Source organism: Gallinula chloropus (assembly GCF_964237585.1).
Source record: "Gallinula chloropus genome assembly, chromosome: 13".
Taxonomy (NCBI): domain Eukaryota; kingdom Metazoa; phylum Chordata; class Aves; order Gruiformes; family Rallidae; genus Gallinula; species Gallinula chloropus.
In genome coordinates, this window is record NC_140098.1 from 217,640 (window position 1) to 235,833 (window position 18,194).

The 18,194-nt window shown below is 42.4% G+C and overlaps 1 protein-coding gene across 1 annotated transcript in view; it reads right to left on the bottom strand.

The window, feature by feature from the left end:
- VAT1L (vesicle amine transport 1 like) overlaps window positions 1-17,909 on the bottom strand; it is a gene marked incomplete at both ends in the record, with an annotated part of 54,519 nt that extends 36,610 nt beyond the window's left edge. Inside the window, 3 exons of the mRNA XM_084269916.1 lie at window positions 7,014-7,229; window positions 11,164-11,293; window positions 17,680-17,909. Coding sequence (XP_084126042.1) covers window positions 7,014-7,229; window positions 11,164-11,293; window positions 17,680-17,909 — 576 coding nt within the window. The remainder of the gene's footprint in view (window positions 1-7,013; window positions 7,230-11,163; window positions 11,294-17,679) is intronic.
- Between the last annotated feature and the right edge of the window lie 285 nt (window positions 17,910-18,194).

The window sequence follows — 18,194 nt, forward strand, 5'->3', positions numbered from 1 at the left end:
GCAGAATTTATTATAAATTGATATGCTTATAGTAGTTTTAGATCCAGTAGAAAGACCGAGATTTCTTTACATTTCTTTGCTTTAAAACCCAACTTTAAACCTGCAGGATTGAAACTTCTCATACTGAGATAATCACATAAAAGAAGAGGAAAGACGACTTTTAGGAAGTAAAAATGAAATAAACTGAGATTGCTTTAATGCACAGAACAAAGTTATAAAGTCATTGACATTTAAAAGTCATTACACAAAGTATGAATATGAGAAAACTTCCTAATCTAATTAGTTTATTAATTTCACTGGATGAAATGTAAATAAGTGGTAGAAGTTATGGGATTTCCAAAAGGGTCTGGCCTAATGGCACAAGTCAGACCTCAGCCTGAAGTGCAAGCTGTGCACTGAATTACAGCAGCTGTAGATTAGTATACTTTCAATAGCAAGAAATAGGCTTTCTTATGTAAACTGAGCCCAGCTTTATAGCAGCAGAGAATAGACCATCTAAAAGATACCACACTGCAAAACTACATCTATTAGAACCAACAGCATCAGTAAGAAATCACAATTTCTGTGATACATTTTTTGGAGCCCAGAGGTACTACAGCATTTTTTAAAAAAATCATTCAGACTTAATCTTGCACAAGAAACCTGTCTGGAACTGAACGTGAGGAGAATCCACATTGCCAAAATGCTTTGATGCCACATCACCATATCTGAAGTACACAAACGTAGTAAGAAAAATGCAGGAGAAGACATCTAATCTCCTGGCATCGAGGGAAACTTTCCTCTGGTGTTAGAAGTCAGACACACAACACTCCATCTCCTGAAAGGTGTCATTTCTCCAGTTACAGCAGAGGAAATTTGGAACCAAGCACAAAGGTGAACATTGCTGAATGGACAAGCTGAAATGTTATTCTTGAACAAACATAAGGCAGCATCTGCTACACTCAGTCCACCTCAAAGATGTCCTGGAGTAGAGGGAGGGGACGAAAGAGTCACCATGAAACTGTGATTTATTTTTTAACTCCCAAAATCTCTTATTTTCTGCAACAATTACGGTGTGCTGTCTCCTAGCCCCTTGTGAAATTGTGCAACTGAAGGGTATCCAAAACTCAGCTCTGAAACTCCACCTGGTATAAATCCTCTTCAGCTTAGTGGCACTACAATGTACAGAAGCAGAGATCCCAGCCCAGGGGATATAAACTCTAGCTGAAAAGGTGGAACAGTCAAGGAAGAGTTAACCACTGCCTGTCTGTGAGTGACTCAGCAGGGCACCCAGGGAAAGGATATGTCCTCTGGGGAGCGAAGGGCTGCAGAGGCCAAGAGAAAGGCCTTCAGAGACTGCAGCCTGCTTTGGTCAGGGAAATTGCTTTTTGTGTATGACTCGCCAGGCTTTTGTGTTTGATTAACAGATTATGCTCTGAGGCAGCGTCTGGAAATAGTCATGGCACTGGGACTCTGCTGAGGGAGCACAACCACTGCTGTAGCAGCATTCAGCAGCACAGGGCAGCTCAGCGTGGAGATACCCTGGCTGGCTTTAAGGGAAATAGCTGGGGTACTTACAGCAGCCTAGACTTGGTTACACAGAGCTCTGTGTGAGCTGATTTATTCCCTTCCTTGGCTGCTGGAGATGAAATAAGAGGAAAGCACTTTATCAAATGCAGAACAGCTACGAACTGCTAATATGAAAATAGCCAGTGCAGTTCTGGGAGGTATTGGGTAAAGATTTCAGCAAAGTGGGAAGTATTAATGCCATAGTACACTCCACTGGCCAGGACCATCAGAAGAGCAGAGTAAATTCTAATTATTCACATTCAAGGAGGACTGACTCAAACACAAGAGTGCTATTTAATGTGCTCCTACCTGCTAGGTGCAGACAGATCTAAATTCAGTCTACTCATACAATGTATAAAAGATCAGAGGTGCTGTGAAACCTATTTTAAAAGGTTCTGGCTTTCATACCAGCTTACTGCTGCCTTGCTGCCAGCCAGCTTGGAGCTCAGGAAGTACGTATGTATCTGCCTGGACCAGTATCTGTAGGATGAATAAGTAAAAAGACTTCTGACTTTACAAAAAAGGTATGAAGAAACAAACCTGCTTTCAACTTGAAAAATACAGACCTAGGAAAGATTCAACTCTGAGCTTGTTCTAGCCTTATACACATAATACAATACATCCAACCAAAAAGAGCCAGACAAAGTGCCCTGAGAGGAAAGACTGGCTAATTCTAATTAACAGGCAACACTAGCAGAATAACAAAGATAAATTAACTGGCCACAAATAAAGTCTGGAAATTGAGAAAGATTTCTCACTGAGCAAGACAAAGCAGAGAGAATCTGAAGGGACAAACATGCAGGTTTGGATTTTTTTTTTCCTTTAAGAAGAAATATGGTAATTCTCTTGAAAGGGTTCCTATATGCTGCCTGTGATAGTGAGTGACTAGATTTACTAAGGAGTACCAGTACTTTGTCAGATAAAATATCACCACTTCAGTGATTCAGCTTGGAACACATCCTCCAATATTTGCAATTTATGCAGGGGAGACACAATAAAAAAAAAGAGGGTCCCTGCCAGGCAGTAACCAGCCCTACCAGGATGACCTAAATCTGCTGTCAAGTCAGGTTTACCCTTCAAATTCAAACATGACAGCTGCATCTGTAACTTACTCTGCTTCCTCTTCCTCTGCTGCTGAGCCTGAAAAGGAAGGTCACTCAGGACAACAATCCACAGTACTGCATGAAGAGCAGCTTTAGCTTTATTTTAGAATTAGTAAAATCAAAATGCTAAAGAATTGGCTAGTAATTCTGCCATGTGTCTTGAAGTGATGAAATTGAAATGTTTACACAATCATGGTAAGTGACCAAAGTTTTGTGCTCTAAATACTCAGAACAGGAAGAGCAAGCAAATAAGTAAATGGGCATAATGGCTGTTTCTCACAAAACTAAGTCCCTGAAAGAATTAATTTTTTCAGGTAGATATCAGAGATGGAGATTGGAGCTACAGAAGACGACCCCAAAGATGGGGGGTTCTGCCTTCTTTTATAGTAAAACAGTCCTGTATTTATACTACTTCAGATTTACATTAGTAATTTTAAGAGCAACTTTATAATCTCACACAAGCCTGTGCTGTGACTTGCACTGAGCACACTGACTTCACCAGTCCTCATTTTAAAGAGCTAATTGCTTATTGCAGCAGATCAGTCCCAGCAGGGTGCAAACTGCTGCTCAGTTTCCGCAGTGTATTTTCTTCAGCCGCCACTGTGCTTCACTTGAGGAAAAAAAAAAAAAAAGCTGGGGGAGTACATTTGTGAAGGCAGCTCTCTGCAACTGTCTTACAGTCATTTAAAACACTAATTACAGTGTTCTAAAGTTAAGATGCCCCACAGTTACACGTTCTTGCAAACTCGTATTTCCGACCATTAATTCCTACGTATGGATAGTAGAAGTTTCTAAAATACAGTGTGAGCTGACTTTCTCCTTATTTTATCAACCAGTTCCAAAGGACACTTAAACATTCCCATAGCTTTAAGTATTTAAACCCTATTTAAATTACAGTTATACCTCTTGTTAGTTATTGAGCTGCCATGCTACTCCATGGAACAGTTTAAGAAGTGCTAAGCATCCTGCCAAGCAGAAGCATGAAGGGGAGCGTGTGAGCCATTGCTCTGGTTAGATCTTGGTCAGCAGCAGCTCAAGCAATGGTAACAGCCTGTTTGGGAAGTATTAGCTTCTCATCAAAGTCCAGCTGAATCACACATTGCAACTGTAAGCCTGTACCATGCCTTCCTGGAGGGCCACTACCATTTCTCCAGCCTGCTTCACTGTCCAGGTTGAGAACCCAGAGTCAGTATCTCTTACCAAACCCGACCTGAAGAGGTAAAATGCCACAGGAAGAGCACACTGACCCCCTAAAGAAGCCCCCTTTCCAAACAATCAAAATCAACAACCTGGCCCTAGGAAACAAAAGCAAATACAATCTCTCCTTTCAAAGCCCATTTCTGAGCACTGCAGCAGCTCCTCTGCTTCAGGTGGAAAGCTGCAATATACCAACAGTGTCACGACCAGTTTGTGAGTGTCCACCACTCTGCTCCTGGTTCAGAGAGACAAGATGCTTCCCTACAACTAACCATGTTTCCTACCATGAACAGGGAAGACTGCATGATGCCCTGACCTTTTTCAGCTGAGTGGGCAGCAGGGAGGGCACTCATTTAGTATACAGAAGAGGATTCAAGTCTCTGTAAAAGAGAGACAGGTACAGGAGGCATTTCTCAAGGTAAGTTATCTTGGTACATTTTCTTTTTATCTACGTCATCTTCTGATGTCCCCTGGAACTTCTGGAAATAAGTAAACTGACTTATCTGAAGTATCCTGTCATACCATCACTTACTAATCATACCTCAGGCAGAGCTGGGAAAACAATTGTTATTGTTACCTCAGTACCAGAAATATCTATAAACTGAAATAAGGTCACATAAATAAACAGATGCAATATGTAACTAAAGGTCTGAGAGACTTTTCCTTGACTCAATTTACTGAAAGAGCTGCAGGATGCTCCTAAAGGGGGCTGGGGAGACAGAACAAAGAACCTCAGTAACATTTTTGAAGGAGCAAGTTCTTTTTCATGAACTGCCTGAAGCAGCTAAAATAATGATCTTGCATAATGAGAAAGGAACAATTACAAACTTCTAGTCCCACAGGGAGCCTATTGTTTCATTAAAGTGTTCTGGAATTTCTGTGACATTTAGCAACAAACTGGACAGGTTTCCCACTTGCTGAAAGTAGGAATGGGCCTTCTATCTATTATAGCAACAGCACAAAAGAATACCTCTTCCCATAGTGATTCCAGTGCCAATCTTTTTTTATTAACTAAAACCTTCCTGAGAATGATTTGACTGAGGCTGTTACATTTTTCAAAGGATTAACAGACAGATTATTAGAGCAGTTTAAAGAGTAACAAAGACCCCTATGAAATCTTTATGTCTAGTTAGCAGAAAGGAAAAAATTCCATTCCTCTCCTGAGTGATATTTTATATTTAAGATTTATCAAATGATGGGAAAAGTCTTTCCTTTCCAATTCTAGCTATACATGCTCTTCCCTTACAAGTAACAGCAAGCTGCATAAGGCACCTTCCCCTGTGACACAGCAATGAGCATCTTGCCTCCCAGGCTAGCCAGCCAGCCAGCCCTGTCTCCCTCTTACATAGGGTCTGTTCCATCCAGACCATACACAGACCTTTATCAGTTATCAGCCAACTTAGCTGTTCTTCCTGTTTCTTGTCTTTCCTTTGGAAACTCTGTTTTATTTAACTACTTAGCAGGTGATGGATCTGGTTTCCTCTTCTTCTCCTGGCAGCCAGCCAGGACCCATTCTTCCCTTACCTTCTCCCAGAGAAAGTCCACATGCAGCCACAGCAGAGGACCAGCCAAAAGCTGCTCATTGAGCATCTGCACTAAGAGATGAAGCTGGAAGCTGTTTACAGGAACAGCTCAGCACAGAGACTGGACACTAGTGAAGACAACTGTGTGAGGGTTGGTAGAGTATTAACAGTGTTTCAGGAAGAGAAGGAAGAAATAACAGGCAAGTGACATTAAAAAGAAGAAGAGAGAAAGACAAAGAAGTTTAGCAAGGATGCTTTATCTTAATAAGGAGCTAATTTTCTCTAGATACGTGCATAAGTGCAAGAACTGCTTTTGGGTGTTTTGCTAATTCTGTGTGGCTCTGTAACACTGTCAGCTGGGTAAATGCCCTTACAGCCAATGCTGAGCACTTGATTCCTGCAAAAAATGAAGTCCCTCTGAATGTGTGGCCTCGTGTTGCTTTAACAGTCCTGAATTCCACCTAAAAAGATTTAATAATAAAGAACAATAAAGCCAGCCATAATGGTCTAGGTTGTACTGTGCTGAAGCATAATACGATTATAAATTCCATTCATTTACAGAAGTATTCCAAGAGGACCATTTACTGCAAGTAGGATTATTGTTAGCTAAAAATGCTTTCTACAGGGAACTCATGAATTTATTCCTTTGATTACAACCTCCTTTTATATGAGAATCTGAAAGAAGGTCTAAGGGCATAGAATTAGGGGTAAGGTATTCAGGGGTGCCCACAAGACCTCAAGGAGACAAGTGAACATTAATTCAGCATAAATCAGGCATAAGAGGAAAACAGAAGAGGTACTGCAATTTGAAAGACTGAGGTGTTAATGTTCTGAGGCCATAAAATCTGCCTTACAGAAAAGAACTGCCTAATTTCAAATGTAAACAAACATCCCATCAGTATCTTAGTAAGTTGCACAAGCTTAAATGTTTTCCAAAGGGGAGAGATTTTCCTAAAAGATAGTTCAAGGAACTGGTAATACAAAATGCTGACTTTTTACTTCACTGTGTAGCCTGGTGTTCCACCAAATTCGTCCTACTGTTGCTCTGCCCATGCAACACAACGCCTTCTTACTAGTAATCCAAGCTACTGACTCAAATTCAGTATCTGCCTATTTTCCTCAGGGTTGGCATTATAATGCTTTTCACTGCTTTCAATCCCTCTGCAACAAAAGAAAAAGTTTTATGCAAAGAAAACATGTCACACACTCACACGTGGTATTTCCAGGAGCATTCCAAGAGCGTTATTTACTGCAAGGAGGATTATGGTTAACCTACAGATACTTTGTGCAGGGAACAGATTTCTTTATTCCTTTCATTAGTCTTCTTTCACATGGAAGCAACAGGAGCACAAGCTGAAAAATGCAGTGTTTGGGACAACACTTGCTCATTGATCTCTGACAATCAGTTAGGGGGTTTTGGGTAGAATATTGTCAGAACATTTTTATTTCACCAAAAGTTCCTGCTAACCATTCACATCAGCACTTTGATAGGAAAAGAGATGCAGGTCCTTCTACTGCAGTCCCTCAGGTAGAGAGGTCTGATACTGAATCAAACTGCAGGGTCTGACTTCTTTCAGAGATCAAGATGGATCAGACTGCTTCATTTACCTGGTGACAGGAAAGTAAGAGAAGTTCAACTTACCACCCCACCTCCTGCCGAGTGAACCAGCACAGACATGCCTTCTCTTAGGTTAGCAACTTCAAAGAGCATCATGTAGGCAGTTACAAAGTTCATGGGAAATGCAGCAGCTTCAGAGAAATTCATGTCATCTGGGATCTTGTAGACAAATTCTACTGGGGTACACACGACTTCAGCCCACGCACTGTAGTTTACAAAAGCCATGACTCTGTCTCCAATCTACAGAGAAGGAAAAAACTGATGAGGATATGGCTACAACTGAGACTGCAGAGAGCCATGTACAAGACTCTCCTGTGGATCACCACCTGTCAAGATAATTGTGGTCCACATCCTTGTTAAAATAGCAGCTAAGCTGCTTAGCTTTGAGCTTTTACCATTTTTTTAAATGAATTTTAAAAGTGAATTCAGCAAAACTATCTGAAGTTAAGGACACTTCTTTTTTGATACAGTGCTTCTCTGATGGAGCAGCCTTACATCATCACTAATACAGATAATCTGCTAGCAGAGCTCCTCAATAACAAATGGAGCTGTACACAATAAAAACAGCATTCTTACTAGCAAACAGGTAATTTTCTTACAGAAAAAAAGAAGAAAAAACCAGCACACAAAAAAGGAAAACTGTTTATAGTGATAGTGATGAGATGCATGGGATAAACAAAGTTACTTGTAAGAATTTGCAGTTTACTTTCTCAGTCTTCACATTAATTTAGATCCACTTTTTCTCTCTGTGGACTAAGAAGGGAAAGCCTTGTACTCTGGTAGAAAGAGCACACGAAAAGGTTTGAAAATCACTCATATAGAAGATAAGGCCATCTGCATCCACCCTCTGTTTTTATTACCTTAATAACTGTTTCTACCAATACACTTCCATGTAATTTCTACAGTGATGTGTCATGCAGAATTTGATCCTGTAACTCCAAATAAGCCACCTTAAACATCAAACTATACCTCTGGATTCTGAGGCACTACTAAGCCTACAGAGTGAACCTGACAGGATTTATTGGAATGCAACATTTCTCTACTCAATTTCCCTGGAAAACACACAGTAGTGAAAGGGTATTTCACTATGGAGAAACAAGAGATTCTATGTTAATATTAGATAGAGCTGGTTGCTCCTAGGAACCTTACAGAGGTCCAGGCACATCACATCCATACATTTGTATAATGGCCTTCACAGCAGCTTCAGGTTTTTAAATGGAGATAGTGACTCCCCACAGATGGGCAAGAATAACAAGGCAACTGGAGCTCTGAGGTTTCTGCAGGAGTACAATCAGACCCAGAAAGCACCACTTGTGCAGAAGTAGAAATTGGTCTGCTGAGCCTACTGGGGAGAGCCACAGTGAGCAAACATTTGGCCAACAGATATTAAAACCTTCACCAGATGTGACTCTTACTAATTCTTGACAATGGCCTGTCATCAGCAGCCCCTATCAATCTTTTACCTTGTCTTAGGCCTCTCTGCCTTTCTACACCAACAAAAATAACCATGAGAGGAGCTCTTCAATGGATCCATGGTGTAATTAATAAAGCAGAAATAGCCTCAAACTTCAGGACTTCATGTTTTAGCTAATATTAACAGCAGCTGTCCCTCTAAAATACCTTTGTTTTGTCTATCTTCTGTTCTACTAATACTGTAGAAATAGTACTAGCTGTTCTTGGACTATTTTAACCATCTCCCACAGCAATGGAATGAAGTGCAATACTTTTACCCTCAGATAAAAGTTTAGAGCACAAGTACATTTTTTTGGTCCCCCAGGTACTTGTCCATCCATTTGGCTTTTAGATATTGCAGGTTTGCTAAAAGCTAAGGTGCTGCTGACAGTTCTGAAGGGCTTGTCTCCCTTGGAATGAGGATGATGAGACAGAACTGTCATTCCAAATTACTGAAATGCCTCATCCTTTTGAAAAACACATTCAAATTAACAATGCCTTACTGGTAACTACTCTGTGGTTCCCTTCTACTGTTAGTGAAGCATCTAAAAATCTGAAGTCTGTTAGGATTGATTAGTGACAAAGTTATTATGTTCTACATCCTTAGAGAGAAACATAAATTGCAACCCAAAAGAGTGCAGAGAAGTCCCTCTTGGTGATTCCCAAGGGATTTCTTGGCAACAATTCTTTATTTTACCACACTGTACAGAGCCAAATCATCCTGTCAGATTAGGCATTAGCTCCTGACAGTCACCCCCAAAACTAGAGGCAGATCAGGCCTGATACATTTGAGCTCAGCAGAAATCAGCTTTTTCTTTTAATGGGAGAGGGAACTGCATTACACCATTACTCCATAAAATAACATTTTCTTTAAATGTAAAATATATTCTTACACATTGCTGCTGAAACAGACTGCTGTTCAATGCTGTCATGTGATAATGCAATCACAGCAAGTGAAGACAATAAATGGTTGGCAATATCTCAGGTGGCACAAACTAAGGGGCAGTGCAACATGTTTTTCCAGAGCATGAAATGCCCACAACTAACGTGACTGGAACTGGAAGATGTCCATAAGGGAAAAAGAGGGCCAGAAGATGTAGGGTGCAATCTTTACCATTCCTGACACTGCTATGGGCAGTGGTAACAGCATATGTGGAGGAGACCAGAAGCACCGAGGGTGCTCCTATTGTGTGTAAGAGATGAATAAAGAACCTGATAGAATGTTCTGGCATCCTCCTCATGGTACATTCCCATGTTGATGGGTTCATATGTGTACATAGCAGTTACTCTGAGTGCCAGCCCTTCTAGATCACTCAGACTCTACCATGTCTGTGCAGATCATATGCAAAAAATAAAATGCCATAGCTTGTTTCAATTTCAGAGAGGACACCAAAGCACAAACACCTTCCATTGTCAGAACAAAGATACAACTGCAAAAGAGACCCAGTATGTTCAGTCAGGTGCAATGTTATTCAAACAAGCACCATATGCTGGAGCCTTGTGATGCCCTTTAAAAATAGCAAGAACTTTCAAACTGAGAATGCTGATCTAGGGCAGAGACTTTCAACACTTTTCATTGAATATTCTTCAGTATGGAGCATACCTGTAACACACAAATACTACAGTGGACCAACTGAAGCAGTAGAGTTTCAAAAAGCAAAGTCACTGTTCAGTTATTGTTTGTCACAAAAAACACTGTAGGATTATGACTTGTTTCAAAGCAGAGATGGGGCAGGAGAGGGAAGGTACAAAAATGTCCTAAGAGCAGCTCATCACTGCGACCCTACTAGAAACTAAATTGGCCATTATCTTCACTCAACTGAGAAATTCTACAGCTCTTCTAGAAGAGCAAAAATGTTACCTTTAAAAAAAATATTTTAGGTAACTGCCTTCTTAAGCTCAAGATACAGTAAGAATTCAGAAAATGCAATTACTTGATTGACTGGGCAAATAGCTAAGATAGGATTGACGTGCATTAACTCAGTTTTTATTTCAAAAATTTTCTATCCACTTAGGAAATGAAGTGCAAGAATGGAGGGAACATAGATGTTTAACATTATTAATGGAACAGGAGGTAGGACAGAATGATACTTATATGCAGCAAGAGATAACAAAGAGCCAACCGATTAGGAAAGCTCTATTGTATACATTAACTATTCATCATTTATCACCAGTCTGTTAAGTGAAATAGATAATTTTCCTGAGTGATCAGGAAACAAATCATATACCCAGAATCAGGGGCCCAATTTTATCTACGTCTCATGAATGCACATGGCTGCTAGAAGCAGCATTTATTGTAGATGTGGGTGTCTAACTCAAGATCAAAAGCCAGAACTAGAATCAGCAGCACATGACATGTGAGGGACAGAACAACAACGATGGCAAACAGATCCAAGAAAATAAACCTAACAATGTTTTTATTTTCTTTTTACTTTCTTAGGGCACATCAGTCATGCTTTCCAGTTCCTTTTCAGCCATCAGGATACGTACGTGGCACAAGTGAATTTTGAGGAAGGATTTTAAGATGACAGTGGTGGCTTTAGAAACTAATTCAAGAGGTCGTTCTCATGCTTGGGAAGCAGCAAGGAAAAACTGCCCTTTCAAACCTCAACAGGGTGGAGAAGGCTACTGTCATCACTGGCAGACCAGAAGGAATTAGGAACAACATACTCAGCAAACTGGTTATTATTCAGTCTTCTTCTGAAAAGAAAGAAAATATTACCTCAAATCCTTTCACACTATCTCCAAGAGCTTCTACAATTCCAGAGCATTCAAACCCAGGAACAAGTGGCGTCTTAGGAGGGTTGTCAATATTCCCCTGTCGCACCATCAAATCAATAAAGTTCAAACCACTGTAAAACACAGGGAAAAAATAAAATCTATTAGCATAGAGCAAAGTAGATCACCTCAGTGATGGGAAATCCAGAAAACTTCAGGGCAGCAGTAAACACCTGGGCCCTGCAGCATGAGGGACCCAGCAGATATTCCCATCCACACAAGGAACAGACTGACTTTACACTGTGCTGCACAAGCCTCGGGCAGAAGAGCACACGTGCAAGGCAACCACATCTGTCATTAGCCCTAAGGCTTACAACACTGATTAAGAGTCATACGTACAAAGTCACAAAGAGCATTTAAAAATTCAATACAGTGGAACATTATGATTTCTGTGAATGCATTACTAGCTGGCAAGCCAACCCAGTTCTATTTAAGAAGAAAACCCCAAACCTCACACCTTATAGATGACTTGAACCAAGAGCCACCTGATGTAACTGTCCTAAGCTCCAATGAGACTCCAGGAATGAGTCTTGTGTTCGTCTCAGGCAGGAGTCCAAACTTTGACATGAACTTATTAAGTGTCAGTTAAGCTGCTCTTTTAAAAGAGTTCCTCCTGGATCACTTTTGTACAGTTCTGCAAATGTTATTTAGGTCTTTGGAGCCCTAAGGGTTGCTGCTCAGAAGTAGTACAGGTCTTCCCCTGTAGTTTCAGTTTTGCAAAAAATCTTAAAGCATCTTTGTCTTTTATAAGCTAGCCAATTTTATTAAGTAAAATGTTACAAAAGACAACCAAAAAAAGGACTGTTTATCTACTATGAGCATCTACTGATTACTGGCACAAATGCCATTCATAGCTAGTTGCAGTTTTAAAATATGCTTCAGCATTAATCTATTGTTCCAAAACACCCAACTGTATTTATTAGTATGCAGCAATTTTGGCTAACGACTCCCCCGACTATGAAGCTATGCGTATAGTCAGTCCTACTCATGCATATGATACCAGCAACTGCTTGGATACATAAAATTACTGATATGCACAAGTATTTAGAAGATGGAGCTTTAGTCAGATACTAATCAAGGCACAGACAGATTGAACAGACCCAACCAACAAAAAGGCAGAGTAGGCTCACAGCGTAAGCACAAAGACAAGGCAGCATTCATGAGATGTAGGTCACTGGGGGGAGTGGGGGAAGAGAATTCCACCAAATGTAAACATTTCTAACTGTGGTGGAGGGTTTAAGGGCAGCCTGAACCCACTAGCTGTGTAAAAGCATGATCAGGCTTTATTTTTTAAAAGCATGGCTTTGACAGTGTAGCTTGATAAACTCAGGAGAAAAACGAAGAATAAAAAGAACAACCATCCCCCCTACATGGTTATTCACAAAACTCATAGCATTAACCATACAGAAGGTTAGGAGGGGTTTGGCACAAATAAGTTGGGAGCTTTGAAAAGGCCACTTCTTATCCAGTGGCTAAGACCACCTCCTACATCACCACTGTTATGCTGATAATGAAAGAGAAATTCCAAAGAACAAAAATCATTTGGGAAAATCAAACAAAAACCCCCTCAACACAACCCCCCAACCCCTCATAACATACACAGTGATGACCACGGTCTACAGACATTAACTTCATTGATGACCTTCTAAACGCATCTTTCCACACTGAGAGCATTTTACAAAAAGTTAACTTTTTGTACATTCCTGCAGGAAAGAGTGTCTGGAGGCAGAACTGTGGTGTGGAAACCTGTGCAGGAACACGCACTGTGACATTATAACAAGTAGGCAACAAGCAGACAGGTAACAAGGCAAAGCCATAGCTATTCAATAATGACATATGATTACAAATACATTATTGCAGCTCTTTTCTAGAAGCATTCATTCTTATGAAGTAACTCCTCAGACAATTTTTGAAAGGGTACGTATTCAGTTTTGCATCTAACAACTTAATACCAGCAATTCAGTTCTGTTCTAGTTCCATTTCTCTTCCATCTGTCTTTATCCTCAATAAATGGCAGCAATAATAAAATAGAGAGTTCACCTCTATTGCAATCAACGTACAAGACTCGATACTAGAACAGGCGTAACGAGACAAAAAACACTACATGAGGTACACAGCACCTAGTCACAGGCTTTTATCCTTCTAATTACTAGCTGGAACATAGAGTGTTGATCTGCTCTTCTAATCTAGTCACTTTCCAGAGAGCTGCTTCTTCACTCAATCTTTAATCTCCTATATATCTACATGTTGTCACATCCTCTTTCTCTCATATAGAGATTTGTTTCCATTTTTCTCCACTTCTAAATAAGGAAGAAATAAGTTGGTTTATTTCACCTGTCAGATATGAACAAGCCTTATCAACACCAATAGATTCAAAAGCACAATTAAACTGGATGATAAAACCAGCAATTTTCATTTTCTTTTTCCTTTGAGTAACCTGGAGGGCTCAAAGATAAATGGCTATTTCTGAAACTACCTACAAGACACCCAACCTCATCAAGTCCTTCACTGAGATTCAACCTACAACAGACATAGGAAAAAGGGAAGTTTGGCAGCACAGATCATCACAAGAAAATGTGTCTCATGAAGATCAATAGCTTTACAGAATAAGCACAATTTATTTCTTGTATCAGGACAAACCAGCATAGCCTGCTCTGATGTCTAGCCAGAGGAAGCAACTCCTGAACTTGAAATAAACAGCACATGCAGAGGGAGATGTGTAAATGCAAAGTGATTCAGTAACAGAAGTGCACAATGTTACTTGGTTTTAATTCTACATCAAGAGCTGGATGCAAAACGAAGAAAGGAAAAGAAATGAATTGCCAAGATCAGTATGTTGACATAGGGGTTCTGGAAGACAGTTTCCTGTGAAAGAAAACTCCTGTGGTGCCAACTCCACAGACTGAATTACCTGTGCATCTCTGGAGGCAGAGTTTATCAAACATGGAAGCATCTTTGTACCCAACTTTTAAAGTCTGCAATCCTCTGTCTTAATACCAATTTTGGGGATCTTGAACATTATTTTCTATACTTGTAGCTTTGCTCCACTGCAATTCTTTTTAAGTGTGTGAAGTTCTGCCGATAGAAAGCTGTAACCTGTGCTTCTTTCACCACCAGACCAGTGACAGTCAACTTGGTTCTGCCTGCTCTATCCCGTGCACTCGAGAATCCTTAACACCTTCCACTGCAAAATACCAACTTACAGAGATGATCCTCCATGCTTTGAGGAAGAGCTGCTCTTGATGTGTCTGATTTCACTGAAAGTGATTGCTGAAGTTAATAAAATATAACAGAGCAATTAAATGGGCTGCTAAATTTTAAATTCTTAAAATCCTTCCTCTTACCCTGGCCACCAAATTACCTGGCAATCTTTAAAGCAAACAAACAAAAACTCTAAACACATAATTGTGAGGGTTTACAATTAGCTGATCTCATGCTTTTTATCCATAAACAACCACAGCAGATGAACAAGACTTTAAGAAAAATCTTATACACTGTCCCCCACTCTTCTATACTTAGGATTCTTTTATTTGCTACTGCTTTTTTTGGTTTTTTAAGTGCTGTTACCTCACAGTCAACAGTGTCATAAGGTCACTTCTGCCTCATTCCTCATGATGTACATGTATAGTGGCACAAGAAGAAATAATTATAACAGAGAAAAGAAAACTAAAGGGAGGTAATTACAGGACACTGTTCCTTATTCACACACCCCATCTAAAACACCACTTCAGTTTGTTCTACCTCCTTGTCTAACCTTTTAAACAATATGTATACTTGTGTTCTGCAGACTGCAAATTATAATACGAACAAATCCAACAATTTCAACTGCTCCATCATTATCAATCAAAAATTATTTCAGGAAATATGCAGAAGCTGTGACTCAGCTTGGACATCGATGGCTGTTCCATTTCTTAGTCACTGAATGAGGCTAAACATGACTCATCTCAGCTGACACATTTTCAATTGGATCATTGATATTCCAGACCTTCAAAAGGATTATTCATCTGGCTTAGAGCTAATAACATATCCTCCATCTCCTCCATTTATAGTACCATAGTATAAAATGCACACGTATGATTTAACTGGTGTATATATATTGATTCAACTGGTTTCATCCCCCAGAGAATGCAGAGATCACAGAGTACTTGCACTTTTTACTGATATTGCTATTTATCATCCATGCACACATTCTGCTTAAAATAAGATCCATTTTTCTCCATCACCTTGTGGAGAATGATGGTCATCACCTACAACGATGGTCAACTGCAAAACAGATTCAAATAAAACCATTATTTGTTATGTCTCACCAGAGCAGCTCATCTTTCCTGTTCAGCACCGCATGCATTAACACATGCACACTACACTGGGCAAAACCAAGAGGCATTTTTCTCACTCAGTCACTCAGACTAGACTACAAGTCCATCATCATCCTGATCAATCTTCTGTATTTACAGACTCAGGTCAAGAAGACTGGCAAATTGATTCTGCCTTGCTTGGAAGCACACTTTGGTGACCTGATCACATATCAGCCTTACGGCCACTTCCAGCCAGGAATGACAAGCAGAAGCTGTCCAGCCTACAGGCTTCTCTGGCATGAAGGGAAGCTTCCAAAGCACACACGGAATTGTGCAACCTGGCTGGAACTATGAAGCAGCTGAGCGGATCTCCTGATGTCAGACAGCAACCATGCAACTCGCACAGGTCACTAGTAACAATGTGAACCTGAAGAGGAAATGTTGCTGTAGCAAAGCCAAGTATTTCTATTTTACAGCCAAGCAGTATTTTGCATGTAACTTACTATACAGATACATCCACTGCTTTAATCAAATAGGAATTCATACAGGTACTGGAGAGTGCCATAACTCCCCCAGGCCTTTAAAGGAATATGTCCACGTACTCAGAACATTTTGAGTTTTGCTTGTTAGCCATTGCTAACTCAACAGCTGAAAAAGAAAAATCACTCAGAAAACACCACAGCCTATTCTGAAATCTAATTACAACACAGCTTGATGGCAAAATGAGCTACCCAGCAGCTACTATGCTACAATTACACCCCCTGAACACGGAATTTCGTGCACTGCCCATAGTGACTAGTAGTGAAAAATTAAACAAATGAGAACACAAAAGATCTCAGCCCTTCATTTATTAGTCCTCATTCAGACAGATTAGTACCATAATTTTTCATGGGCAATGCCTTGGAGTGTGCATGTAGGAAACACTTGCAGAGGTCACAGACATTATGATCCCCAGGATGGAAAGCCCCAGCGTCTGAACAGGCCAAGACATTCAGGTACATTAACCAAACGGGATAGTCCAAGATCTGAGGCGCTGCCACTGGGTATGTAGTTCAGAACAAGCTCACTGCCCCATGCAAGCATAATCTTTAATGCAAGTTACCTCTAAAATAAACTACGTGGCCTTCACAGTGGAATTTATCTTACAGAAGCACCATGTTTTCACACAGCCAAAGAGCAGAACAAAAGATAAAACCCTACCTGGACAAAATTAGTTTGGTCTTTGGTACACATCAAGCTGTGCAATAAGATCCTAATGTTACTCCTGTCACTTAAAAAGGTTCCTATTTTCAGGAGGGAAGGTGAGCACGGAGAACCAGCCATCTAGGAAGAACAGGCTGCTCCAGTTGCCTGGGGGGAAAGAAAAGGCTTCTAGGAAAGCTCACGTCAGGATGCTGCCAGATTGCTAGCCACTTGTCAGCTGGGCACAAGTTACCCTCAGCTCCAGCTATGCTGCCACACCAGCTCCAAAGAAACATCGTGACTTAAGCGATTCCCAGGAGAAAAAAAGCCAGGAAAGCCAAGAGGTGCTGAGCAACACACACGAGCTGGTACCCACATCGCTCTGAAAGGAAACAACAAAGCCCTGAACACAACGGGCCAGGTTCTTCCCCCCATTTCTTCCTGCACACCAGTGACAGGTTGTTCCCTTCACAGGGGCTGCTGGCTGCAGCCAGCCGCCCGGCTTTACTCCGCGCCCGCCTCGTACCAAGCGACTTACGAACCCTGCGCTGGCCCCGGGGTGTTTCCCGGGCGCTGGCGGTACCTGGGCAGGCGGCGTTAGCGGGGCAGGAAGCTGCTAAGGCAGCCCGGAGCGGGGCTCCTCACCCAGGGGGAAGCCACAAGTGAAGGAAGTTAGTGCAACAGCCGCCCGCCCGCCCCGGGCAGCAGCAGCAGGGGAGGCTGCGGGGCTCGATCCCGCTCCCCGGCCCGCCGGGAACCTCCGCTCGTCGCCCCCGGCCCCCTCCGCGGGCAGGCGAGCCCCGCTGCAGGGCAGAGCCGCCTGTTCGGGCAGGAGGCGGGCGGCGCCACGCAGGCGGGCGTGAGAGAGACCCCCCCGGCCTCCCACCCGCCCGAGAGGGGCCCGGACCCCGCCCGCACCCCGCGGGGCTGCGACCCCCTCAACCGCCCCAGAGGTAAGGAGAGGGCGAGAGGCGATACTGGACCAGGCTTTGACGCGGATCTTCAGCTCCCCTTCCTGCGGCTCCGGCATGGCTTTCTTGGACACGCGGAGCTTGTTGAGCCCGCCGAAGGCGGACAGCACCACGGCTCTCATCTCCTTCGTGTCCCCAGCCCGCAGGCTGCCGGCGGCGCTGCCCTCGGCGCCTTCCTTGGCGCCTTCCTTCTCGATCATCTGCTCCGTCTCCTCCGCTCGCTGCGCTCCTTCCTTGGCCATGGCGGGGCTGCAGCGGCGCGGCTCCCGCCGGCTGCTCCTGTGCGAGGCGCGGTGCCGCCGTGTGGAATGGCCGCGAGCGCGGAGCGGCACGGCGGTCGGCCGGTTCGCCCGCCGCAATGCACCGACTAGCTGCGCAGAGCCATCCGCCGCCCCGGCGCGGCGGGAGGCGGCCCCGCGGCGCCCCCCCCGGGTCTTCAGTCCTCGCCCGGCCACCGGAGCGGGAGGAGGGAGCTGCTGGCGTCGTGAGGAGAGCGCCTGGGGCCGCCGCCGTGCCGAAAATCGCAC